At 44.2% G+C, this 27,053-nt stretch overlaps 1 protein-coding gene across 2 annotated transcripts in view; it reads right to left on the bottom strand.

Annotated features, from left to right (window-relative positions):
- Nucleotides 1–27,053, bottom strand: part of ANKRD29 (ankyrin repeat domain 29) — a 55,011-nt gene that overhangs the window by 16,822 nt on the left and 11,136 nt on the right. Inside the window, exons 2-6 of one of the 2 annotated variants that reach the window (XM_090039821.1) lie at nucleotides 26,751–26,861; nucleotides 25,123–25,221; nucleotides 20,781–20,879; nucleotides 11,368–11,466; nucleotides 7,438–7,536 (exon numbers count right to left, since the gene is read on the bottom strand). In XM_090039821.1, the coding sequence (XP_089895947.1) occupies nucleotides 7,438–7,536; nucleotides 11,368–11,466; nucleotides 20,781–20,879; nucleotides 25,123–25,221; nucleotides 26,751–26,861 (507 nt within the window). The remainder of the gene's footprint in view (nucleotides 1–7,437; nucleotides 7,537–11,367; nucleotides 11,467–20,780; nucleotides 20,880–25,122; nucleotides 25,222–26,750; nucleotides 26,862–27,053) is intronic. The other variant, XM_090039822.1, reaches the window with a different exon arrangement.

Raw genomic sequence — 27,053 nt, forward strand, 5'->3', positions numbered from 1 at the left:
CCCAACTTTAGGTGGCATTAAGTACTCATACGTTCTGTTAACTCAACCCTTCTGGAAAAGATTTTTCTCAGAATGTAACATCAGACATCTAAGTTTAAAATTTTCCATAACTACTTACATTTTGAAACAGAAAACCTCTGGAAATAAACTTCACATTCCAAATGAATTTAAGTTTTATGATTTTTTTTCCCCATCCACATATACACTAGTCTCGGGAACTATTCCGGGAAGCTGGAATATGATCAGTAGCCTTTGGAAGAGGGGGCTGAAGCAGCAGCAGATACAGATATTGCTTAATTGAATCAGGATTATTTTTTTTTTGTCTTTTTCTTTATAGATTAAACCAGGGGTCAACAGCTTTTCACCAGCGCAGGCCAAAGCTTACAACAAGGCCATGACTGCAAGCCAGGAATCTCTGTCTTCCCCCCTCACACTAGCTAGATGCCAGATTCCCAGCCTCCCTGCAACCAGGGTAAGCTCAGACACTGCAGACCAGCATGCTCCAAGCAGAAAGGAGTGCTATAGAGAGGTGGCACAATGCAGCTCCAAGAGAACATTTCCCTCTGCCAAATCAGATCCCCTCTTGCAGGTTAGATCCAGACCTTGGGCTGTAGTTTGCTGGCCCCTGAATTAAACTGATTGATCTTTGACATGCATTTTACTGCAGGACTCCTTTGCTCATGCAGAGCTCTTATGGATCTCAAAAGCCACATACAAGAGTTTGCCTGTCTATGTCTTACCTAGGGTGGCCATCATAGAGGACACTCTGCTTTTCTCCTACTCTGTCCTCTATTGATACGAAACCCGACACCTTTATGTCCTCTATTTTTCTCTTGAAGAAAAATAGGGGACATAAAGGCATCAGGTTTTGTATCAATAGGGGGCAGAGGACAACCAGACTGTCCTCTATGATGGCCACCCTAGTCTTACTGCAACTCTGGCAAATTAAGTTGGATTGACATACTATTTCCTCCAGTGCTTATCAGTTTCTCTAGCTATTCTATGCATTGGTGTATCTTGTAGACTTTGTAGAACAAAGCATAACAAAATTGAACTGGGATTTTCAGATGAGATACGAGTGGTATTTACATCCCTAATTCCCTTAGGCACCCAAGAAACCAGCTAAAAGAAACCAGTGAAAGTTTGCAATACAAAAACATTATTTTTTTCAATTAAAACTTTTCATCCGGACATAATATCATGAAGATTATTCTTCTCATCCATGCCAAGAACCCGCTTGACTACAGATAAAATTATCAAGATCCTATGATTACTGGTGCAGTACTTTGCTTTCTATATACTAATTGTTCACCACTCTTGGAAGAAAGACCTATGCATCCCTTCTTTGGTGGTTTCTGGGCTTCACATTTCTGCTTTCTGGATGCACAAAAAGAGCAAAGACACATCCTGAGATCATGACTCCAAATCAAAGTCCAGTATGCAGTAAAGAAAAAGATCTTTTCCAATCATTGCATAATTTCTGTATGCAGTAATCAGTGTTTTCCTGATACCACTGTCTTCCCACATTCAAGTACCCACCCTGTTTATGCAATGAATTTTCTTCGCAATTTAAAAATAAAATTCAAAGCCTCCCCTGTATGATTAAAACTATGACTGAAGTGCACAAGAGTGATAGCAAAGGTTGTCACTCTCCAGTGTCCCGTGATATCCCCCTCATTAAATTGAGTGTTTGATGACAGTCTAAACAACCTCCAACAGAGGGAGCTAAGACATAACATCAGAGCCATGAGATGGGTGGTATAAGTTTGAAAAGATCCTTTCCATAAGGGTGAGGAATTCTACATAGAGAACATTTACTGCATACTCTGGATGGAATTCTGTTTCCCTTTGTGCATCTAAAAGGAAGTTTTTTAGTGACGCAAATGACATTTTTGGTACTTATGTATAAGGTGGCAGTTCTACTTCCCTTCAGTGTGGACATGTAAGTGCGCACATGTCAACTGAGTAAGATATGAACTAGCTGGACAGCTACATGACTACATAAAGACAACCATTATGAACACTTACCTGTGTCTAAGGCCCCTCTATGCACTACATTTATGCCATAATTAACATGTTAATCATGGCATGAATGGCAAGGATGTTACGTTGGCACCCAATTTAAGACACCATAAAGTGGCAAACTAGCCATAAAAATGTTCTACAAATAATGATTTCTCAGCATAGGACTTCTACCACCATACCACAGGTCAGGCACTGTCCTTAATCCTTTCTTATGAGGCTGGGCCTCTGGGCAACCAAAGAAGGGACCTATGTAGGCTAGAGGGTTTATGGTTCAGTAAGATGGATGTGGTCCTCACTCTTGCTGGAACAAAAACATTCCACACAGTATGGGTCTCAATCCATTTTATCCAATGATTAATATATTTTTACTTTCAATGACTACTGTATTTTTCCTCTCTATACCAAGCAGAACTTTATATTTCGAATACTGGTAAATACAGTTTTAAAGACATTACATATTTCAAACTTTATTTTCTTATTTGATTGCAAGTAAATAAAACTATATCTGACTATATCAGATCATTCCATATCCTATCATTTTCTTCTAAACTAAATTTATGCTGCCCTTTATCTTACCCATAGTTAAGGAGACTGCTTTGTGTCTCTGGGCTTTATAATATCCCACAATGTTTTGGTTTTTTTTCATTCTTAGAAAAAGTCAAATAAGGTAGCAGCCATAATATCCCTGAACCAATTAAGTAGCTCCAGGGGCACAGAACTGGCATAATTAGACTTATAAGAGTTAGATCCTCAGCTGGTGAGAGGTGGCATTAATGGAGATCTGCCAGTCTAGATCAGATGAGCTTCTAGATCTTTACATTTTAATATTTTGCTTTCTTGACCCAAAAGTGAAATGTCTGTCATTTTTATTTGTTTTCATGTAGCAGTAGGAACAGGGCTGCTGAAGCTCCCTGAAGCAGCACAGATGTGGGTTGCTGGGGCAACCAGGCTGGTCACATGACCAAAAGGGTCAGGGTCAGGCCCTTATAAACAGCTAGGCCAAAGCCTAGCTAGCAGTTCCTGTCTGGCAGACTGAGGTGCAGGAGTGGCGCACCATCCAAGGGGTTGCGCCATGGCGAGGGTTGAGAGGACCTTGATTAGAAGGCCTTGTAAGACAGCCAGGTGGGCCTAGAGTAGACGCTTTAGCCAGGAGGCTTATTGTTATGTTATGGCCGGCAGGCTTATGGTTTAGTTTGGGTTACTGTTACACCGGAGGACCGGGTGTGAGGAGGCCTCATGGGAGCTCCCCAACAATCTGGGGGTTCCTGGTGCCCAGCAGAGCACAGCTAGCAGTGCTGGGCGGGCACAGTGGTTTGCGCCAGTGGCGCGTGTGTTGTGGGGTGTTGACCCCTGCCCTGTGGGGTGAGATGAGAGAGAAGCCCTAGTAGGGCAAGGGACCGAGACGGTGGTCCTGGGGGCCAGGCACAGCTGTGGCCACCTGAGCCCCAATCAGGTGTAGGACTAAGAGAGAGTCCCGGAGGGCTCCATAGTGCTGGGGACTCTAGTGCCGCAGTGGGCATGGCGAGCAAGTGCCATAGAGGCGCTCGATGTATAGGGGCTGAGGCCCCAGCCTGAGAGGGCGTGCAGCTCAGGAAGTGCGAGAGGCACGGCACAGGCCCCAGAGAGGGCGAGGGAGCACAAGAGGTGCGGCACAGGCCCCAGGAGCGGGTGCATGTAACCGTCAGACACCCAGTGGGGTGTGGACCAGAGAGGACCCCGAAGGGTCAAGGGGGCCAGGTAAGGCTCAGGCCGCCTGAGCCTGATTGGAAGAGTATTGCCAGCAGGCCCGAGAAGGCCAGCAAGCCCAGGGGCATCAGAGAAGGGGCGCTGGGTGTGAGACAAGCCCAGGGGTGCCAGAGAGGGGCGCCGAAGGGCAAGGACCCAAGAACGTCCAGGAACAACTGCGAGGCTTGGGGCGTGCTAAAGGGGAGGTAGGAAGCACGCATAGCCCTTAAGGCTGGGGTACACCGAGTCACCCTATAAGGGACGGGGAATAGTGCCAACATATTACCGTGGACAAGGGAATCGTAGGCAGCCTCCATTACAGAACCATAACAGCAAAGACATGGCGGGCGAGACAAGAGGGTGCTAGGTCGCCCATGTGACACGGTAAGGGGCGCAAGGGGGATCACGGCCGCCCCTGCGCCCCACCCCGTGACACAGCTTATACACGAACATGGGCTAAAATTGGTCAAGTGTAACGTAAGGACCTGCTTGACTTTAATTTGACCAGAACTACACTAGAGTTTTAGAATGTGTTACTGAACACCTTCCAACAATACTTCATAAATCATAGTCTAGACCAAGGGTGGGCAAAATACAGCCTCCGGGCTGCAGCCACCTCACAAGGCCATTTTATCTGGCCCATGGGGCCCCTAAAAAATTTAGAAAATCAGTATTTATCTACCCTTGTTTCCCATAAAAAATGACAGGAACCAAGGGCAACAGGACACAAGGGAAGCCCGGTGGGCTCCCACAACACCACGGCCCACCCGGCCCCACTGCCTGGGAACACGTGGCTGTCCCAGTGGCACGGGAACCTCAGGTAAGCACTGCAGCCACTCGCAGCCCACCTGGGGCTGCCTGTGCCTACTCCAGACAACCCTGCAGACTGTGAGTGGCTGCAGCATGGAGTGCTGGCCATGGGGCAGGCTAGGGGCCACTTTTCCCTGTGCTCAGCTTTTCCCCGGGCTTCTTCCTGGTGCAGAGGAAAGCGGTCCCTTCCCCACCCTGTGGCCAGCACCCCACACTGCAGCTGCTTGCAGCCTGCATGAGGCTGTCCTGAGCAGGCACAGGTAGCCCCATGCAGGCTACAAGTGGCTGTAACACAGGGCGCTGGGCAGGTGAGAAGCCACTTCCCCCTGCCCCCCCCCCCCGTGCTCAGCACCACCTTGTAACCCGGCCCCACTGCCAGCCTGGGCCCCACGCTGGCTCCAGCCTTGCCCATCGGGGTTGTGCACAGCGGCAGCAGCTGTGGCCCCCCCACTTGCCGCACTGGGCAGTGTTTGCCACCACTGCCTCTGGGCTGCCCAACATGCGAGTTCTGGTTGGGCAGCAACAGCTAACAGTGCCCAGCATGGTAAGTGGGGGGGCCGCAGCTGCTGCCACCAACGGGTGAGCCCAGTGCCGGCACGGGGCCCAGGCTGGCAGTGAAGCCTGGTTACAAGCTGGTGCCGATCACAGGGAAAAGTGGCCCCTCGCTTACCCCATGGCCAGCGCCCTGCACTGTAACCACTTGCAGTCCACACTGGGCTGCCTGTACCTGCTCCAAACAGCCCCATGTGGCTGCGAGCGCCTGCAACAGGAAGCACTGGCCACGGGGCAGGCAGGGGGCCGCTACAAGTTTTAGCATAGGTACTCCATGCTTTTAAGTAGAATTGTGGCTTCTACTTATATGTAGTACAAACTATTTTTTAAAACCTTTTTCCAGGCCAAATTAGTTCCAAATTCAACTGGGCAAAATTTGACTAAGCAGAGCTCAACTGCCAAGCCTTGTGGCTCTATCACTGGTAAGTATCCTCCCTCCCCAACCCACTGTGGAGCTTTGGATACTTCCCAAATCCAGGCAGGCATTCAACATGCAATCCCAGGCCCAGAGGCCTCAGGGTTCAGATGCCTGCAGCTTTGTTTGACATCACTTGCCCCCCGCCCCCAACTTTTACCCCTGCAGCCCCTTCCCCACTCCTTAATGTTGCACCTTGATTTCCCTGAGCATATGGAAATGAGAAGCAAATTTGAAAACACACATAGTTCGTACACTATCTAAGGAGGCACATAAGTACTACTTAAAGGTATGTTTGTGGACTATCTGTACTAAAACTTGCATCAGTATTAAAAAAGGGATAAAATGCATCAATTTGTCACTGTTTTCAAAATGTATTCAGTGTAGTGGCTTATGATGACTTGAAAAAGAGTCAAGAGCTGAGGGGACTATGCTTAGTGGACCCCACTATCGTATACCTTATTCAGATGGGCTGCACTAACTTACCTTGTTGTTGGTTACCATCAGCACGTATGCCATATGGGCCATGTATTTTATAGTTGTGGTCAGTGTTGGCTCCATTTAATCAACTTCATAGCTGGTTTCCATTACTGAGCACATGCTGCTTTTAGCAGTAGTTCAAGCACAGCCAGTGTATTTACTGAGGTTTCTTTATATGCAAATGTAAAGTGAAGGGCTTTTCTCCCCATGCTGATTGTGGGGAGAAAATTTTGTCTTGTAAGTAAATGCCCACTTTATGTTCAACTGCTAATTTCAGCATCCAATAGTAAGAACTAGCTGTCATATAAGGCTTCCTAATTTGAAAACTGGGTATATTGTCAATTTTACCTCAAATGGCAAAAGTGTGGATACATTCATGTGTGCTTAGGCTCTGATGCAATTTAACACACTTATATTCCCTTAAGGCTTGATCTAACTCCAGCCCATTTAGCAGTAGTTGTATCAGGCCCTTAGTGCAGAAGTTTCTGATCCAGCAAAGCACTTAAACACATGTATAACACATGAGGAGCAGCCTCATTCTTTGCAATCAGACTATTCTCCTGGTAAAGTTATGCATGTCCTTAAGATGTTTGCTAGATCAGACTCTAGAGGGTAATTCACTGCAAACAGTGGGGCAGTGGACAGATGCCAAGCATGTAAGCAGTTTAAGTTACAATTTAAGACTGAGTTCTACAAAGTGTATAGGCAGCAGAAAAATAAACACACAAAAATAAAAGGTTTTATCAAAGATCAAAGTAGCATTGGTCTTGCAGTGATCAGTGAATATATGAGTTTTGTTTGTTAGTATATTTTATTGGGCCAACTGTGTATTTGAAAAAGATGTTAAACAAGTTTTCAAGTACAAAATGTCTTTCCTCATGTCTGAAAAATAAGCAGATACTGCCTAGGCTAAATATCAGATAGGATATTTCTTTCTGTCTAAATGAAAGTGTGATCACTTAAACAAGAAGTGGGCAAGGAAAAAGAGCTGAAATATATAAAGTTAATTGTGGTGTTTTTTTTTGTTTTTTTTGTTGTTGTTTTTTTTATATATACATTTCAAAGGGAAAAGAGCTATTAGTAGCTGTGGAGCACAGAAAGGTTAGCAAAGGGAGCACATAAATGTAATGAGCCATGAAACCACTGTCCTTGTTAGGGCCATGATTTTTGGATCAACTTTGATACAGAAGGCACAGCAGCAGTTAAGAGTCTAATAAGCACACAGCCCAATCTGCTGACTTCAGCATGTGATATGTAGCATACCATGTTGTAGTAGTGTTTTATGTTGAAAATTTCTATATTTCTATAGGTGTTATATACCCAGCACTCATAGAAGACCTAACTCGCAAAAGCCCTTTGAAATTCCAACCCTGTTTTCACGACAAGCGTTAATTAGATGCCATCTCCGCTTCCGAAGTGTCACACATTACCTGCCTTGGCTGGTTGACCTTTGCTCCCGAAGACAGCAATAATCGGATTACATCCAGAAAGCCTCCTTGGGCAGCCAGGAATAGTGCACTAGCTCCATCCTGAATAAAAACAAATGAAGTATATTAAGTACTGAACTACACCAGATTTATACATAAAATACTTGTTCACTTTATTATGTTCTTGGGCCACTTAATAACACACAAGACGCTGATTGCCACAATGCATGATTTAGTTCACACAACAGACCAAACTGTGTGTAGCACCTTCTTTTAAATACACACAAGTAATGACTACCATTCAGTGAAAACTTGAGCTTCAACCAGGGCCAATAGTACAAACGCCACATCTAAATGCAAGAGCATAGAGATATCTGAATAAATGAATGAACTGGCACAGGTGCCAGAAATTGTATAGCGGCATTGATGAGGCACAAGACTCAAGGTAATTAGCCCTGCTGAGAAGCAGGGTATGTTAGCCTAAGTAGAGTGCTGTGCTAACATGGCAGTGGGTTATACCTGGTAAAGTATTTCATAGAGCTTGTAAGAAGGTTTTGAAAAAAAATAACAATTCTGTTAATTTTTTAATCATTTTGCTGAAAGATTTTGGTTTGGTGTTCCTTTTCCCAACACAATGTGCTGCTGCTTCTACTAAAACAATTTCAATTTTAGGTTTTCAGGCAAACATGTTTTGAACTTTCCAGGTAATTTGGGGAGGAAACAGCCATGTTTTGTTGCAAAAAAAAAATTGGAAAGGGGAAAAAAAATACAACCTCCTCTTACTATTTCATCTATTTAATTAAAGGTAGAAACTTGCAGGGGTTAAGACAGGGCATTCAGAAAAGTTGCAATCTCTATCTATGTTGATACCAGTGAAGAGCATATTGAGCATCTAGATCCCAGCAAAGAGTATAAACCACTTTGCTTATCCAGTGATTAAGAGAGAGCTTTTTGGTTTAAGTATATACATGGAAACGTACTAGAATCCTTCTGGAACTGCATATATGCAGACACAAAGAGTTTATTTTTATCACAGCCTAAAGGGGCACGTTAGGGAAAACTCCTTGCTAAAATATTAGTTGTGCTTCCCTGCACTGGGCCTCAACTAGACTACTTGAAATACAGAAGTTATGCTTTATATCCCCCCTCCCCCCGCCAATCAACAGGGGCCTTTCACAGAGTTAGTGGGATGCAATGATCCTTGCTCCAGATTTGGAAAGTTTATTCTTGATACTAAGACATCAGCTGCTAAGAACCTTACAGTAAAGAAGGAAAATATGGAATGGATATTATTTTTCACCTTTCTTTTGTTCTGCAAGTCTTACACTTGCAGGAGCTAAAGATTATTTTACTTGTTTATGTGCTGACTAGTTGCAACATGACAGGCTGATATAACTATGGATTGGCCAGACTTTGCGCTGTTTTTGTCTTGGAAGTGTGCATCTGCACAAAGCAGGGAGATTGTCTAGCCCTCCCAGACCTAACCCACAAGACAGGCAGAGCAGGAGTCCTTCTGTTCAGGTGCTTCTTTCAGAACAGGAAGTGGTGTTTTGTCATCTTAAACCAGCTCTTCAGTATAGCAACCAATCAATACAAAAACCAAAGTTTCCTTTAATTAGGGTCCTTCTCTTCCTAACATTTAGTCAATTTAAAGATTAAAATGTAAATCTTGATGCTTTTGGAATAACTGCTCTGTCAGACATGTTTTTGAAGTCTTTCACTGGGAAATTTGCCAAACAAACAGCTAGGCAGATACCACCTTACAAACTCAACTCAGTAATGACATGCAAAAAACTGGAGCTAATCCTTGTTTTTGTGGGAATGTGCTTTTTATTTTATTCTTTTTTGAACTGGATGCTTATTGTGCAGCTGTATGACTAGGCAAACCTATAAAAACAGGCTTTCTGACGCAGTTGAGAAACGCTGCGTCATTCCAGAAGATAGGCTTGGGAAGTCATTTTATTGCCTTCATACTTACATTTCCAGGTGTGGCAAGTACTGTTATTTTTAGACCCCAGTGGAAATCCTTCGTATCCCATAGCATAAAATGATGAACACTGGTAATTATAGCCTTTCAGATTAGAAAGGTAATCATTGTTTGTGCAATAATAAATAGAGAACACCCTTTTTAACAAGTCATGGCCAGGTGTGTCATGTAGAAGAGAGATTGTGTATCTGGGCTTTGAATCTGTAAGGTGAGAATTTCTATGATGTATTAAGTGCCCTCAGCTCCCAGTGAAGTCAGCAGGAGTGGAACATGCTCAGCCTCTCACGTAGCAACAGTCTGTATCTTGCAGAATTGAACATCCTGTAGTACTAGCCAAAAGAACAACATAACCACATGACTGACTTCCTTTTTAACATAGCTGATTTGATTTTAGTTAGGAGTAGGGGACGGCACTGAAAAATCAGCTGTTCTTTAGAGCTGTTCGAAGCTTTGGTCCCCAATTCAATCCAGCAGAGATTCGGCCCAATTCAGTGGCCGAATGTCTGAATCGAATCAGAGGACCCTTTAATCTCTCCGAATCAATTTGGAGACGTGGCGATTCGGACATAGAGACGGCTTTAAAATGTTTTTCTACATACCTCTAGGTAGCAGGGGCTCGTGAGTGCTGCAATGCTGGGGCACAGGCACTGTCCCACAGGAGTGTAGGGGGCTCCCCAGTGTGCTTGGCAGCAGACCTGGAAGTGGACCAGAAGCACTTCCGGTCTGGGTCCGCCAGGGAGCACAGTGGAGGCCCCCCCCCCCACCGGTGACTGGTGCTTCCTGGGCCTGTGGGGGAGGGGGCACCCGATGTCCCCCCACGGCCAATCTCTGAGCTGGGGGGCCACGCTGGGGCCCCCCAGCACACTCCCCAGTTCACTGCTGAGCACACAGGGCCCCCCCGCGCTCCTGTTGGACACTTCATCCACCCCAGTATCGCTGCATTCACAAGCCACACTGGTACCTCAAGGTATGTAGAAAAAACTTTTAAAGCTGTGTCTATGTCCAAATTGCTGATTCCTTGAATCAGCATTGAATCTTTAGATTCGGTTTTGGCCAAATCAAATCAGGGACACTGATCCGAATGAACGGCTCATATCACTGTCCCAGATTCAGGCCAAATCCAAATTGAACAGGGCCTATTTCACACACCTCTACTATTAATTTCTACAGTATTACAGCTCAGCTTGATTGAGAACTGCAGTAAGTTAGATGGGGATTCGGCCAAAGACATGACCACTGCCTTCCAGCTTTATTGAAAAGTCCAACTAAATTACGCTCATTGAGTCACTTTTTATTTTTCTTAATTTTATTACTTTTTCTTCAAAGCACACTCACAGGTTAAGAATGCCCAGTAAGTTCACTTTGCTTGGATACTGGTATAAAATGAGTTTAAGGAAATGCAACTGCAGTTCTATCTTAGCATTATCTGCAGATTTACCTGCTAAAACCAAGAGCCTGATTCTACGCTGACTTGAAATTTATGAAGCTGTTTGCACCTGTGCAATGCAGTGTAAACAATTATTCTGACATGAACCCGTGTAGACCCTTTTGGACAAATATATATTGTATAGATGCTTTCCATCACAGGAGGCTAGACTTGATGGTCTAGGAGGTCCTTGTCAATTCCATGTTTTCTGTAGTAAAACCTGGCACTTGCGTTGTCCAGGTGTAACAGATGGCACAAGACAGAAGAGAGAATCAGGTTCCAAGGCTTTAAAGTTTCCTTTATAATTACAATAAACCTAAAGTGAACTAAATCCCCTTTCCTGACTTTGTACACTTCTCACAGTACCACAAGGAGCAGACTGTTATCACAATTACATTTAAAAGAAGAGACAATCTTTGGCAAATGCCTTACAGTGCTGGAGCTAAGAACACCTGAAGCAGGGGAACCGTCAAAACCACAGCTTGCTTGCTTGTTCCATGTCTACTTCAAATAAACTCACGTAAAGTTGATCGTGAACGTTGGCACCGTGCTTCAGCAGAGTATCCGCCACTTTTGCATGCCCATATTGACAAGCTGCTAGCAGAGCAGTGCCTCCATCCTGCAAACAAAGAATGGGTACAGTAGGAAGAGACGTCAAATGCTATACAGAATTAGGTGCCTAAACATTTCATGGCTCTGTCACTAGAAGAATTCTTATTCTGAGGTTTCTTCAGTGAGGGACAGAAACAAAGACAACTCTGTTCTGAATTCCCCTTCCACACTTTCCCTTAGGAGAAGATTTACTTCCTTCCCTACTCCATCTTTCTACCTCCACTCTCACACATATAGCACTCAGCTTACCTACTCCTGCCCTGTCCCACTAGGTTAATGCCAGCACATCAGTCCCAGTGAACTAATAGTCGCATGCCACTGATCTCACCTTTAACAGCCACTACATCTGCCTCAGTTTCAATTCCTCTTTTACCACAGTGCAATGTCCTGTTACATCTTGACTCCGACCTGCTAATTCCCTGCCTGAGAAGCAAAATAGGCAAGACATGCTTCCAGATGTGTTTCATAGGTGTACAAGTTCAGAGATCAAACTCAGCACTGCAAGCATAAGTCCCTGCTGTTTCAGCTAAAGAATCCATTTCCTTAGGTGTGAGGAATCACGCGTTGTTACAGTCCATGTCTGTCAGCCACTAGGGGGAGAAAGGACTGCATACATTAAGCATGTTTTTGGAGCTCTCTCTTAGTGGACAAACAGTATAGCTGGAAAAGAAAGTTAGACGAGCTTTGGGGCACAAAAAGCCCTTCCTCAGGGCTCCAAAGTGGCTCTTCAAAGGGCACTCTGCACCAAAGGCTAGCGACAGGCATTACACACAAACTAGTTTAAGTGATGAGAAACTGGTTTAAACCTGTAACATAACAGAAGCTCAGTGCACATAAACCAGTTTCAAAACAGCTGAAACTGGTTTAAGGTAAAGCTGGTTAAATGTAGTATCAGAGACTTAACTGATTTGGGTCAAACCGTTTTTATGAAACTTCTGTCCCAGACCCCCTCCTGGTTCAAGTTATATACAGTCCCCCAGCATCCCAGCACGCTTTCCAGCCCTGGGCTGGGCTGTGCTGTCTGCTCCAGCACAGAAGGGTTGTGGGGAGGAGGAGGAGGCAGGGACTGCCCCCCATGCAAACCCCAGGTGAGGTCTGAGGCCAGGGAAGGGGGTTAAACCCACTCCACCCACCCTGCACCCCCCCCCCAGTACAGAGCTGCCCTGCTGCTGAATTTGCTGAAACCTACTACTGGATGCACCTGTGGGCTACAAATCCCAGAAGTACCTGGAAGCAGGATGAGGAAGTGATATGCAGGGATCCTGTTTTTTTCCTATACAAAAAAAAATCCTCAATTTTCAGTTTTTTAAAAATTAAGCCAAAATCCACATCTTTCCATGATTAAAATGAAATACCACTAATATATAGATATATACCAAAAATTGGGGATTTTTTTTTAATCGGAGAAAACCAGGATCTCTGCTGATCATAATAGTAGATTCTTTTCTCCTACATGAAACACCTAGTGCTAGTGCTGAGGCATGACACTCATTTTGGAGGTTTTACAGAAGTTAGCTGACAGCAAAGAAGTGATGAAAATGCACAGATACAGGGTTTCTCTCCTAGCTCTGAGGTGGAGTATACTCTAGTTGGCATAGACCCACTGTCCATCTCCACCCAAACTGACCCCTTCTGCCCCATCCTGTCCAACCTGTTTCTCTGTCCTATTCCCAGCTTATTATATTTACCTGTCTAGTGACAGTTTCTGTTCCTCAGGTTTCTCATCCCAGTCTTCTCACGCAGCCTTAGCTGAACTAACTCATTGTGGCTATCAGTAACCACTCCCTAAATTTACACACACTCTCCTAATCTCCCCTACTTCTCCAGTGCCTCACAAAGCAAACAAGCCTTAACAGTGAGAAATTGCTACTCTAATATTCTAAGCATATTAATTGGTATTACTGTAGTAACAATGGTATGATACTGGTCAGTGAAGACAGTTTACTGTATCACTGGAGGGAGTCATATGACTTTTCTTTATCAATATCAATAATCAATTGATCTAATTTAATAGAGGACTACTGGAAATAACAGGCAGGAGGGTAATACAATCAATCCCATCATAACACACATGAAAGATAATGGAGAGACACATTAGCTTCAAGGATGATAGCTTCTCCAACACCTCGTAAGCCTTATTTTGCCAGTGTTGAGTTAACAGAGTAAGGCCCCCCCGGCAGGTGTTACTCTTATTGCACAATGAACCTATTACTCCCACAATAAATTGTAACTTGCCACACATTCAAGCAATTTATTGCATGATAAAATTGGCAAACCAGCCTCAAAAATGTACCTTCTTATATATAGAACATCTTAGTGGCAGGCTTGTATTGTGCTTTAATTTGGCATGTTACAAACAGATTGATAGGGCTTGGCTGGGTCCTCTGGCATCCCAGAGTAAACAGCTTCCTGCCTCTGTCTCCCCTTTTGGTAAACTGAAGCTGTGGTCATCCCAGTTTTCTGCAAAGGGAGTCTTCCTGGCCAGAGCCAAAATGCTCCAGTTTTGTGCAAGGAGCAGAGGACATTCCCTTTCAGCTGAAGCTGTCTTGAGCATTCCCACGATGGGTCAAACAGCACTGGTTCTGCCCCCCACCCTTTGTATAGTCCTGGTTACCCTGGTTCTGTGCAAGGGACAGGGGAGCAGAGGTCATAGTTCACAGATCAGATGATTGGAGGAACAAGTCCTATTCCCCATTATACAGGCATTCACTCCACAGCAAAAGGGGGAGAAGGGGCAACCTGGATCCATCCCTAACAGCAGCTCTCCAGCTAGTCCTGGTAAGTATCAGCAGGGCAAGCTCCTGTGCTGCTTTCCTCCCTGCAGACAGCCAGATACATTTTCATCACATGACAAAATTCCTCAGTACCTGTTGCGTAACGGGAATAACATCTGCCAGGGGCCTAAGTGGCTATAAATGTTTAAGAAGTGACTTTTTCTTTGAGAAGGAAGATCAAAAGCAGCTTTTAAAGGCTGTCTCCCTGAAGGAGATGGGAGAGAAATGATTTGTGACTTAATGGAACAAGTGTGTCACCAAAGCCCTACGAGTGCTGGGAAGAAAGAGGCAGTCTATAGAACAGCTTCTATAAGCAGTCAAATTTACCAGGATCTCTATGTGGAAGACAAGCTCCTAGTAAGCCAGATGTGCACAATCTGCTTATTGTTTTAAGACCCGTTTTCTGGGTTCTCAGTAAATACTACTTTATTTTAAGAATGCTCCTTGATTGCTGGATACTATTGGAGGGAACCCAGCTTCAGAGACTGAACCAAAGACACGTCCACTGAGGTAATCACACCTTCAGACTTCGGCCCAATTTTGAATCTGAGAGTGGGATTGCTCTGCAATTTCACCCTGAAAGATGAGATGGCTCAAGGCCTGTGCCTCTCCTGGGGTGCGCTCCACAGAGCATGAAGGTTCAGAGCTGAGTTTACTTTTTTCAGCCTATCGTTTATTTCCCCAAAAATAAATCCAGTTTCAGAAAAAGTTGAAACTTTTCAATTTTGGGCTGAAATTGATGAACAGTCTCAGGGGAAAAAAAGAATATTTGATAAATGTAAAAATATTTCATAGTCCACAAGGGAACTTAGGTAAATAAAGAAGGCACTTCCCTCCCTTTTACATATTATAACTGAGCGATTTTAGGCACTTACCTGGAATATACAAGACCAGATTCAATGAAACTTTCTGACAGACTTGAAGCAGGTATTTGAACCTTAGCTCCCATTTCCCAGAAGATGCCCTTACAGCTGAGCAATAGGAAAAGTCTTTAAATCTCACCTATTGAAAAAGTGTCACCCTTGGTATTAACACTTAAAAAAGCATTGGGACAAAAAGAGTGCAAGCAACTCTTCAGCCCAGTGATTTGACAGCTCACTTGATAGGTAGGAGACCTAGGTTCTAATTCTTGTTCCAAAGTTTTATGCAAATATACATTGTATGCATATTTTGTATATTTCTGTATTGACATATATTCATTTTATACACACACACATATATGTGGATCGCTCTCTCAACACACACACACACACACACACCCATTATATTTTATGCAAAGCAGAACAGCTTCAGCAGAAATGGTTGACAAGTTATTTGTGCAGCTCTAGTCAGAGGTAGTTAAATCCAGTAAGTGTGACAAACCACCCTCAGCTTTGTTGGATCAAAATGAGGAGCTGAGTCCAGGATCCTTTACTGAAAAACACCATGTTGTAAGCCCCACTATGTAGAAGGACTGCCAAACCACTGAAACACATATTGCCCATTAAAAGAAGAAACAACCCGAAATCAATCAACCTTTGGTCCCTCCCTTCTCCTGTCCTCATTCATCTTCCTTCCTCCTTTTTGCTCCTTTTTACCTTCTACCTTGCTATCTCTCCTCTTCAACTTGACCCCCTTCCTTGCATGCCAGCAGAGTGTGACTATTGCTGACCTGTAGAGAGAGCAGGGTGCTGAAATGAAGAAAGGAGGGCAGGAAATAAGACAGACAGGGTTTTAGAGCCTGTTTCCCTTTCAGCCATTTAACATAATCTTTTATTTGCTTTTGTGTGTTTTCCTCTCCCCTTTCATGTACATTTTGGAATACTGACTTTTGCTGAAAGGAGTGAAGAGCTGAGGCAGCATCTTTTTTTTACTGGCAAACAGCTTGGAAAGTCTGAGTACAGCAGCAATTCAGAGCAAAGGGATATGTATAATCACGGCACAGCTATTAAGAAATAACTATTCTGCAAGTACAGACATCAGACGCTTACAACCAGAAGGCACCAGAGATTGTATAACTGAAAGGAAGCTGTATAGCCAGGCATTATTAACTGTCCTGCATTTGTGCACACTGCTTGCCTGAGACAATTTCATTTCAGTATGAACTCCCATATTTGGTTCTTGTAATCCCTTACTTTCAATATGCCACCAGATTCCACCACCTACAGAGCTCAGATATCACTGGATGATACAGAGCCAGCCCTCCTGGGCAGCCTCCTACAGGTTTTCTCTTCTCCTCCCATCTCAAACAGCGTCCTCTGTAAACATTCAGGATAACAGCACCTCACACAATCGTGTTACCTGGTCTGGTGCTATTCTGGAATTCCTCAGGCCATCCTCCTACCTCTCACATCTCTCCCTCCAGACGCCAGAGATTTCCCTAACATCATTACCTAAAAATCCCCTGGAATAATGCCATTTTAGAACATGCATTTTACCAAAAGGAACTGGTCCTGAACAATCAGGTCAAGACTTGAAAAACTAACTCTCCATTGATATTTGGCTTGTGGATTGCATTGCTCAGGAAACATGCAATTAAGGAAATCCCTTTTATGAACCTTTTGTTATGTCCCATTTCAAATTAATGAAAGAAGCTCAGGATAGCAAAATAGCAAAGACCTCTAAACATTCTGACTGGTGATATTAACATGGGAATAACAGTGAAGCTTGGTTACAGCATTCTCAAGAATCATAACATTCATTTGCCTTTGTAACACCAGCAAGTACAATATAAGTGACTTAGAAGCACTATTCAGTAATTGCCTGTTCTGGCTATCAAAATTGGTCTCAACTCAGACTTGCTGGAAAAGCCTAAGGAGTGGTGAGGCTTAAATGTCCACATTAGGTATTTCTCCAAGACGGTAGTATCTGAATGACACATATGGTAATTAAAATTTAGGGGAAAAAATTGCCATTACATGGCTGAACAGATCTATTTACTGCCGTGTGTTTGGTTTGTTGTTATTAGGGATGCACCAATAGAGATATTTTTGGGCCAATACCAATGGCTGATTTTTAACAAGCCATATCAGCCAACACCAATCTGATCGCCGATATGCAGCCAGGCAGCTTGGAGGGCAGCATCCAGCTGGTAAGTCTGTTGTGAAGGAAGGGGCAAGAGAAGGGGTAGATCGAGGCTCCTGTGGTGATGGAGGGAGTGGGGCTGGGGCAGACACTGCACAGTCAGGGTGGGACATGAGATAGTGCTGCAAACAGCTTGTCTGTGGGGGAGCAGCTCCTGGCACTGCACGCACCCCAGGAGGGCATAGGGGGCGTGTGCTCCCAGATCTGTGGGGGGGCAAGGGCAGGCTGCCGCTGCAGGCTGGGGCCAGAGAAGCACTGGGCTCTTCCTGGTTGGGGGTTGGGCCGGGCTGCCCTTGGGGCAGGCAGCAGCAGTGCTGGGAGCGGGGCAACAGGGGGGCTGAAGCCCCCCCCAAAATTTACTATAGCCCTCCTCCCAGCACACTGCCATGTGCCCTGAGCGCAGCTCAACCCAGCCCCCCACCCTGGGAAGAGCCCAGAACTGGCCCCAACCCCAGCCCACAGCAGCAGCCCGCCTTTGCCCCGCACATAGATCCAGGGCACACGCCCCTCATGACCTCCTGGGGTGCATGCAGTGCCAGGAGATGCCCCTCACTCCGTCCCTTCCAGATGAGCCACTTGTGGCTGTTCTGTGCCCTGCCCCAGCTGTGCAGCGCCTGCCCCAGCCCCTCCCTCACCGCAGGGGCCTTGATCTGCTCGTCCCCCCCAGCACCCTTTCCCTCACAACAGATTTACCAGCTGGACCCAGCTGCTCTCCACACTGCCAGTCTGCACTCCTGGCCACTTGCATGCTGTGCTGTAGCTGCGCACATGCGCAGGCCATTTATCGGCGACATTATCAGCCACATCAGCTACTACAAGCTGACTGCCTATACTGTCAATTTTCTCCGATCCAAAATGGGACAGATGTATTGGTGTACCTCTAGTTATTATAATTTCTTGTCCTCATTTACTGTGGCAAAGCTATTGCAAACTGACTAATTTTGTAATGGGCTTTCATATAATCAGGCTCAGGCTTAGTCTTCTTCCAGTGTTTAATTCTCAACTGACTACCTTCATTGTAAAGAGCAACCTTATCTCTGGCTCACCAAGGGTTTCACTGGGAACTTCTAGTTTCCTTTTTAGCTGCACCATGTCAGAGGGGGCTGCTGCTTTGGTGGATCTTGAGTGGATAGGTGATTCCTTAATGTCCTAAACCACAGACATTTACATTTTAGACTGGGATCCTGAACTGACACAAAGTGGAGAGCCTGTGGCTGATGCAAGATACTGACTTGGTATATTCCCCCTTTTTTCCTGTGCTAAAACCTGGGCTTTTGCATTCTAGACAAACTGGATTTCTTGTTGCACCCACCATTAGCCTCAGCTACAGTGAGTTGCAGAAACTCATTCTGGAATTTTCAAACATAAAAATCACTGGGGTGAGATCTTTACCCAAAAAAAGGACTGTAGTCTCTAGGCAAGCAGCAGGTGAAAGAAGACCACTACCATTACTACGTTGGTGTCCAGGATTAATGATGCATCCCATAAGGCCATCAGGCTCTATACCACAGCCAATGGAGAACAGACACTTCTGATGAAGGGAGGTATCAGTAGGATGGCTCCTTCCTTCTAATAGTAACTTTTACACACCAGTATCACTTTAATTTTGCTCAGGTTTAGCTTGAATCAGCTGGTTTCCATTCAATGTCTGATTTCTTAGGCATTGTGAACTTAATGCCAAAGGCAACCATGATATGGAGCTTACTGTCACCAAACTTAGCTTTTGGGGAGACCGTGAGAAGGGGAGACACTAGTGACTCCTGAGTAACTCCACATGTGATACTGGGGAATTAGAAAACACTGAGTATTTCTTCAGCTTCTGCCTAAGTACTCAGCGTGGCTCCTTCTAGTGATCTTCTCCACTGGTGGGTTGGTGCTGCCTTCCAAATAAAACCTGCCTGGTGCTTTACTAATGGCAGATGTATTCTGTGTCTGTCTTCTCCACAGCGATCTTAAGCAATACTTGTTTGCTTAATAATGCACTGAAGATACACCAGTACGATTCAGAAGCTTGTTTCTTGATAAATCCTGTAATGAGGCCAGATCAGAGCCCTGGGCCTAGCTAGTCCCAATCAGTGAACTAGGACAGTCCATCCCTGAGGCTGCAGGGAAACAGGCACCAGCTGCAGTGAGCCCAAATCAGTGCCTAACACACTCCTAATGTAATGAGGCAATGAGGGCAACTAATCCCATGAGGCAACAGGTAACAGGCTCCACCTAATCCAGCCTTTAAAAGCTAGGCCTGCAGTGCTCTATCTGGACAAAGATTAAGGTACTTGTTCTAGATTTCTGAGTGATTTCTTGCTTTCTCTCTTATCAGATCTCTGGCTTTGTCTCCTAGTTCTGGTTTTGACTCCTGGTATCTCATGACTTTGTTCCTGATTCTGGCTTTGGCTCCCAACTTCATCAAATTCTGATCCTGGCTCTGGCATCCAAGTCCAGCTCTAACAGACTTTTAGCCCCTGCAGAGCAGGCCTCCCAAAATTTAACCATCTGTTGGGTGACTGCTCCCAGCTGCCCATTCCCTGGTCCCTAGCAAAATCTTTCTGGACTGTTGTGGAAGGTGAGATGTAAGACTGACCTCCGCAACTTGAAAGTTATCATGCAAAAGATTACTATGCACTACAAGCATTAGCCCCGTGCGTGAATTTTTTTTTTTTAAACCTCAGTAGAGGTAAAAATCACAACTTCTAAGCAATTGTGCCTGTGTTATAAGAGACCGGTTGATAGATGGGCAGGATTTGAAGCCCACAGATTTTGATTCCACCATTTTAAGAATCCCGTAGAAGAGGACTGTTGTACCATACACATACCACAGGGGGTGGGGAGAATCTGCCAGGTACAAGATCTAGAACAATGACGTCTGGTATAGCAAGGTGAAATGAGAGCACAGCAATGGAAATAAATTGGAAATGCTTTTGAGAGACTTTGGAAGGTTTGCCTGTGCTAAGTCCTAGCAGCTTGACTAGTTTCTGAGTCCCATTTTGCTGGCATACTCAGTCAGTGCGAAATAAGGGAGGGCCGCTGCCACTCTACCTTTATACCTTCATATGGGCACATGAGAATAGGGTGAATGCAGAGCCCCAGTAGAGACTGTTAATAGAAAAAAAAATCAGGTCTTGCACACGGGTATGTGAAAGCATATGTCCGCTAACTGTGGTATCCACCTCAAATCACTTTTGTTCTTATATTTTTGCGATAACACAAGAAGAGGGGCTGAGCTCTTCATTAAAGATTTCATAATCTTTAACTACACTGTGTAGTGAAATGGAACAAAACTCACACAATCAAGTCAAGACAGTAAAGTCTAACCCCGAGTTAATATTTTGCCAGTGGACCGCATTACTTGTACTACTCAGAAAACAGGCAAATCGGGAAATCCTTTTATGATTCTTTCACTATCATACTATGTCTTGGATCAACAGGAAATGCCAGTTGCTACTGCCCAAATCAACAAACATGTTAAAACAGACCAATCTCTTACTTTATTTTTAAATTCAGTTGAGGCTCCAAATTCAAAGAGAAACTTCACAACATCATTGTGGCCTTGTTGTGCAGCAAAGAACAGAGCAGTTGCACCTGACTGTAGGAACAAAAGAGGAAACATTTCAATAAACATTCCCTTCTTTTCACAAATAAAATGAAAACCTATTGAAATTGAGAACTGAGTGAGAGCCAAACAGACTAATGATGTTTGGGATTGGTGAGTGTGTAAGAGATCTTGGGTCACAAGTTCAATTGAAAGGTCACAAGTTCAATTGAAAGGTCACAAGTTCAATTGAAAGGTCTTTCCCACCCTCTGCTTATGCAAATAAATCCATCTTCTCCAACAGATTCCTCCATGGGATCTCTGTTGTAATATTCATATTACTTATAACTTTTTCTCAAGTCTCAAGATGGAACAAGAAAATCCAAAATTAGGAATTCAAGAGTTTCTCATTCTTTATCTCTCTTGTAACCTATATAAATCTTAAGAGCTTAAGAGCTACCATTACTATGTCTGCAGCTGAAATTTTACAGATTTTCTTCCATCAGGTCTTCCTGCTAGGGGGCAAGGTGGTAAAACACTTAAGATTTCTTGCTATAGCTCCATAGGAATGACAGTAAGCCTTGCTCCCGACTCATGCCAAATGATATTCCCTATCATCCCAAACATAAACAAGTATCTGATCATTCAAGCAGGGGAGGCAAGAGTGGCTGTACCTGATACTAGCCAGGTCATTCCCCTATGTGGTGTTGGCTATAAGAACTAGCCTTCAATTCTAGCCTGCTAGCATGGGTGAATCTTTGACTGAAGCTTACATTCTCTGTGCAGTTTCTTTTGAAAAAGAAAGATTCTCCAGTTTACTCAGTTAGCACAGTGGCTTTAAACAGGCACAACTCTGTTCAGTAGAGAACATCCTCTAGACTGTTCTGTTAAATCAGCTGCCTCTCCATGCCCCATAAAAGGGAAAGAAGGGCATGTATCATGGATTGGATATGGGCAGGAGTTGATGGTATGTGGTGCAGAGGGGCTCCTCTATGCTTGAACTTTCATTAATACAAGTCTTCCACTGATGGCATAGGTTAGGATGATCATTTTGGTGCCTTATTTTGTACTTCAAGCAGCTCTGGTCAGAGCCACAGCTAAATCCTTGTTGCTCAGCTTAGACTGACTGAAGAATCAAAGCTCTATACTATCTGTGTCTCTAGATTGTCTCCCATTCTTCTGCACTAATTTCTGATCCACTGTCAGTAGCCTACTTACTCATATATTTTTTCTTTTATATGGCTATCTAAAATTGCTTTGTATAACACAGACAAAAGGCTTGTCTGTTTCATAGGTGTGACCCTCACATTCTGTCACATTTCTACTGAGCTTTAGCAGTGGTTGGAAATGTGTTGAAAAGTGTCTCTGTTCCAGGTATTTTAAAAAAGGGATTTTAAGTAGAGGTGTACCAATGCATTGGTCCATATCATATCAGCACCAACAAAATGAAAATTGACATTATCGGCAATTGGCTTTTTTTGGCTGATATGACTGATAATGTTGCGGATAAATGCTGTGTGCACGTGCGCAGCTGCAGCCTGCAGATGGCCATCCCAGCAGCATGGAGAGCAGCATCTGGCTGGTAAGTCTGTTGGAAGGGAAGGAGGGGAGGGGAGGGAAGGGAATGGCAGGGCAGGTGGAGGCCCCCACGTTAAGAGAGGGAGTGGAGCTGGGGCACCGGCAGGTGCTGATCTACCAGGGTGGGGCGGGATGTGGGACAGAGCCATGACTGGCTCGCCCAGGGGGTGTGGGAAGCAGGAGGGCTAAGCCAGGGTGGTGCTTGGGGTGGGCAGTGCCGGTGGTGCTGGGAAGGGGACTATAGAGGAAGCTACAGAAAATTCTGGAGTGACTGCAGCCTTCCCATAGCTCACCTCCTAGTGCCGTCATAGCCCACCCCAAGCACAGCTCCAGCCCAGCCCCATATCAAGAAGAGCCCAGTGCTGCCCACAGCAGCAGCCTGCCCTCACTCCGCATGCAGATCCGGGGAGCACACAACCCCATGCCTCCCCCAAGGGGGACACACAGCAGCGGGAGCTGCTCCCCACCCCTCCCTGCACCTCCTGGACAAGATGCTTATAGCTCTGTCCTGTGCCCCACCTTGCCCTGCCCTGGCTGTGCAGCACCTGCTCCTGGCCCACTCCCTCCCTCACCGTGGGGTCCTTGATCTGCCACCCCCAAGTCCTCTCCTTTCCCTCCCCCCCTTCCCCCAAACAGACTACTAGCCCAATGCTGTTTTCCAAGCTGCTGGGCTGCCTATCAGCAATTGGATCGGCATCAGTCGATATGGCTCGTTAATAATCAGCCATAAGTATTAACTTAAAAAACCTCTATTGATGCACCCCAAATTTTAAGGTCACATGCAGTGCCCTATATTCTTTTTTTAAAATCTGAATATATTTTCTTTGAATAATTATCCAAAATGTACAATACCAATATGTTCCCAAATATTAAACCGTCCTAATTATTAATAGAATTAAATTAAATATTATTATGTATAGATGTTAAAGGTGATGGGTATAAGCTTAATTTGTTGTATGTGTTATCCCATGTTTTCACTGTTGTTCTCATAAATGGATGATTATATATTGAATTGACCTGGAATATTTCTTTAGCCACAGTAGTATATTATGTCTGACTGTTAGAGAGCATGTTTGCTCTATTTTTACCCAGTGCTTACTGTGAATTGGTGTTATCCAATACACCAGGTTTCTAAGTTGCCTGGCTTGAAACTAATGTTTGGGAGTATCAGTTCCGCCCTTTTGCTGAGGCCTTTGCAGGATGGAATTTTTGCATCTATGTTTCTTATTTCACTAAAATAATGTGTGTGTCATAGCCTGCCATTCATCTAAGAGATTTATTGGGACTATAATAGGCAGTTTGGAAAAAAAAGTTAATTTGAGGTAAAATATTCATTTCAACTGCTGCAGTTCTATGTAACCATGACATTTCACAGTTTGATCAATTTACTAAGTCCATTTTGATTCTTTCAGTCAAAGGAACACAATTAGAACTGTTCAAGTCTTGCCATTTTTTTGTAATGTTCACCCCTAAAAATTTTAGTAAAGTCATTACCCATTTATATTTATAGCTACCTTTTATCTCTTTTTATGTATCTGGTAGTACACAAAAGTACAGGAGTTCTGACTTTTCTTAGTTTATTTTAAGTCTCAAAACTCTGCCATACTTTTTTAGTTCTTTTTCTAGTTCAGACAGTGTGTCAGTTGGTTTTGTAATGAACAACACGTGTATCATCATAATATAGCAAGCTCTTATTAGCCTGATACTCTCCAAGGACAAGTAGCAGTCTTCTTGTCTCAGAGTAATTTGCTGTAGAAGGCCTGCTGATGAGAGTGCCTATAGATGCTGCTGCAGAAAGAATTTTTGCAGAAGCTAATCTTAGAGTTTTCTCATTCTTAATTTTTTAAACAAAGGCTGATAGTTATAATCTGTGATCCACAAACTGGAGACAACTGTGTCTTGTTCTTCCAAGTTAAAACATGAGAGCTGCCTTGTAGGCAAAGCTGGCATGCAGGTGGGAGTATGAGTGAGTAAGCTCTGTGATTATAAAGGTCAGTTTGCCTCCAACTGAAATAAGGACATTATGAAACATACTAGGCCAGAGTAATTCCTGGGGTAACTTCAGAGACCCCATTTTCAAAACCACTCTCTATGAGAAATGCCCTCTCTTTATTACAGTCCCATCCTGATATCTGCAAGTTACTGTGCTAATGAATACAATGGCTAAAGCGTGCACAAAGTCAACGGGAGTTATACCACAGTTGAAACTGGCCCACAGAAAACTGAACACAATGAAAATGTTTGATGAGTTCTTTCTAAATATAGCTCCTGGATCTCACTTTTCATTAAAATGTTTTTTTAAAAATCCTGAAATCTGATTCCTTGGTATTCTCAGGTGAATAATCACTGTTTAGACTTCTACCGCACAGTGAGAGTATCTACATGTGCATTAATGCACTGTTGTTATTGGGCATTAAGTTTAGTACCTGTAATAGCTCAGTACCCTGCACTACTAAGCAGTAGTGCCGGCACATGGTCTTTTAGTGATGTTAATGTGCAGTAAACTAATACCCACATATTAGTTGTGCACATTAGCACAACTTTTGCCATGACATGCTAATGCGCAGTAGAATTAGTCTATTGTGCAGTCAGTGTCTTGTGTAAATGCACCCAGTGACTAACAACCAGGCAATACATAATGCTCCTCTCCCATTTTTCTCACTCCAGTTAACAGTTGTCACTTTTTTCAGTACTTGTTTAAAGGTGGACCCTTTCTTACCTCTCTCTGCAGATTGATATCTGCTCCTTGCACTACTAATTCCCGCACACAGTCTATGTGGCCATAGTTAGAAGCTACCATTAAAGCAGTTGTGCCAAGCTGGGGGTAAAAAAAAAAAAATCAAAAAAAAAAATCAGCACTGCAGTAAGACATCTATGACATTGACTCAGATTAGCCAGAAGAGACACTGATGTTTCAACAAAACTGCATTTATGACCACTGATTGTAACTACCCAGTTTCAGTCTGGTGCAGGCCAGGAAGCTTTGGCAACAAGTTAGCAATGACAGACGTTTGTTTGTACCTGTGCTGGGGCCAGGTAGCTGGCAGTTGTGCCAGTGCTGCCACCACTTGTTCTAGCCCCCTGCTCTAGGCTGGGGCTCAAGCAGTTTCTAGCAGGAGGGGAGCTGCACCAGGGCTGGACAGCTGGGAATAGTATCTACTCTGCTTCTCCCCATCCCCCACACCTTGGCTGCAGTGTGGATACAGCTTGAAACCAACTGGGAATCGTGGTGGGACCTTGCAGTGGCAGGCATCCACCCTGCTGCCACTTCTCCCTTCCTAGCTACCCCCACCGTCCCGCCCAGCTGCACCGTAGGTGTAACTAGAAGCTGCCTGGCCCAGGCTTAGTTCCCCAACAGCTGAAAGCTGTGCCTGCACTGAAGCTGAAAAGCAGGAGAGGTGGGAGCAGAGGGAGAAGTGACAGCAATGTGGGTGCAACTTCCAGCTGCTCAGTCCCAGTGCAGCTCCTTACTGCCTAGCTCCAGCACAGAAGCAGTCTTCTGGCTCTGTGGTCCAGATCCAGTGGCTCCGTGGGCAGGATCCTTATGTTGCTGAACCCTGATGTAAATTACCAAATCTGGTTCCAGGTGTGTCCAGAAAAGAAGAGAGCGTTACTCATGGTCCATTAGAAGCAGCAGAGGATGAAACCTGATTTCAGTCTACCTCTGATATAATATCCAACTCTAGTCATGCACTTGGAGTTCTGAATACACCACAGACATACAGGTAACTCTTTTCTCCATGGGTATCTGAGCTCATCTTCACCAAGAAATCTTATTGTGTCCAATTCTCCATTCCCCTGCACTTCCTACAATCACTTCCACTAGTGCAAAGTGAGTCCAAACTTGGTAGCACTTTGTACCAGTGTAAATGAAGAATATAGCTTGTTTTTATTTAAACCTGATTGTGAATGGTTGAGTTAATTAACAATATGCTGATCATGCTTCATCCTCATCAACAATAACATGTCCATCACAGTTTATATCATATAAGCTAGCTTTACTCTGCCACTGTACATAAACATAATAAGATTTCTTTGTGAGGAGAGGCTCCTGGTGCCAGGATCTGCTTTGTAAAATTTAAACTTCAAAAATGAATAGTTTGAGAAAGTCTTGGGTTTTCACAAATTATAATTCTCATGCAAAACCTGCCACCAATGTAATTTGTCATGCTATTACACCTCTACTTTAAAACCTGCCTTCATGGCAACTACAAGTTTTAGGTCATACTTAAACTTCATAAGAAAGTCAAATATTTGCAGTAAGAGTATTGCTGTCTCCTTTTCCCCAGTACGTTATGGAAAGCAATATAAACCATTTGTTTTAGGAATGCATGAATGAGTGCTTACACTGTCTCTGCAGTCCACATCTATGCGCCCACTGTTCAACAACAGCTGAAGAAGAGCCAGGTTTCCTTTTCTTGCAGCCCAGAATGCAGCATTTGCTAGTGGTGTTTCTTTCTGCAAAAATGCAAAATATTTAAATATTTTCTCAGTTCAGTCCACTCTGGCAATCTTTTATAGCCCTATGGAGTGAGGGGTTATTTTACTTTGTAAGAGCAATTTGGATAATTATACATTTCTACGTAATATCTTGTGTCGTTTCAAATGTGTCTATGGAATATGAGTTAGTGATTTATGTCCAGTCCCCAG

This window comes from Crocodylus siamensis, chromosome 3, assembly GCF_052110815.1.
Source record: "Crocodylus siamensis isolate JL-2025a chromosome 3, ASM5211081v1, whole genome shotgun sequence".
In the NCBI taxonomy this organism is placed as follows: Eukaryota; Metazoa; Chordata; order Crocodylia; family Crocodylidae; genus Crocodylus; species Crocodylus siamensis.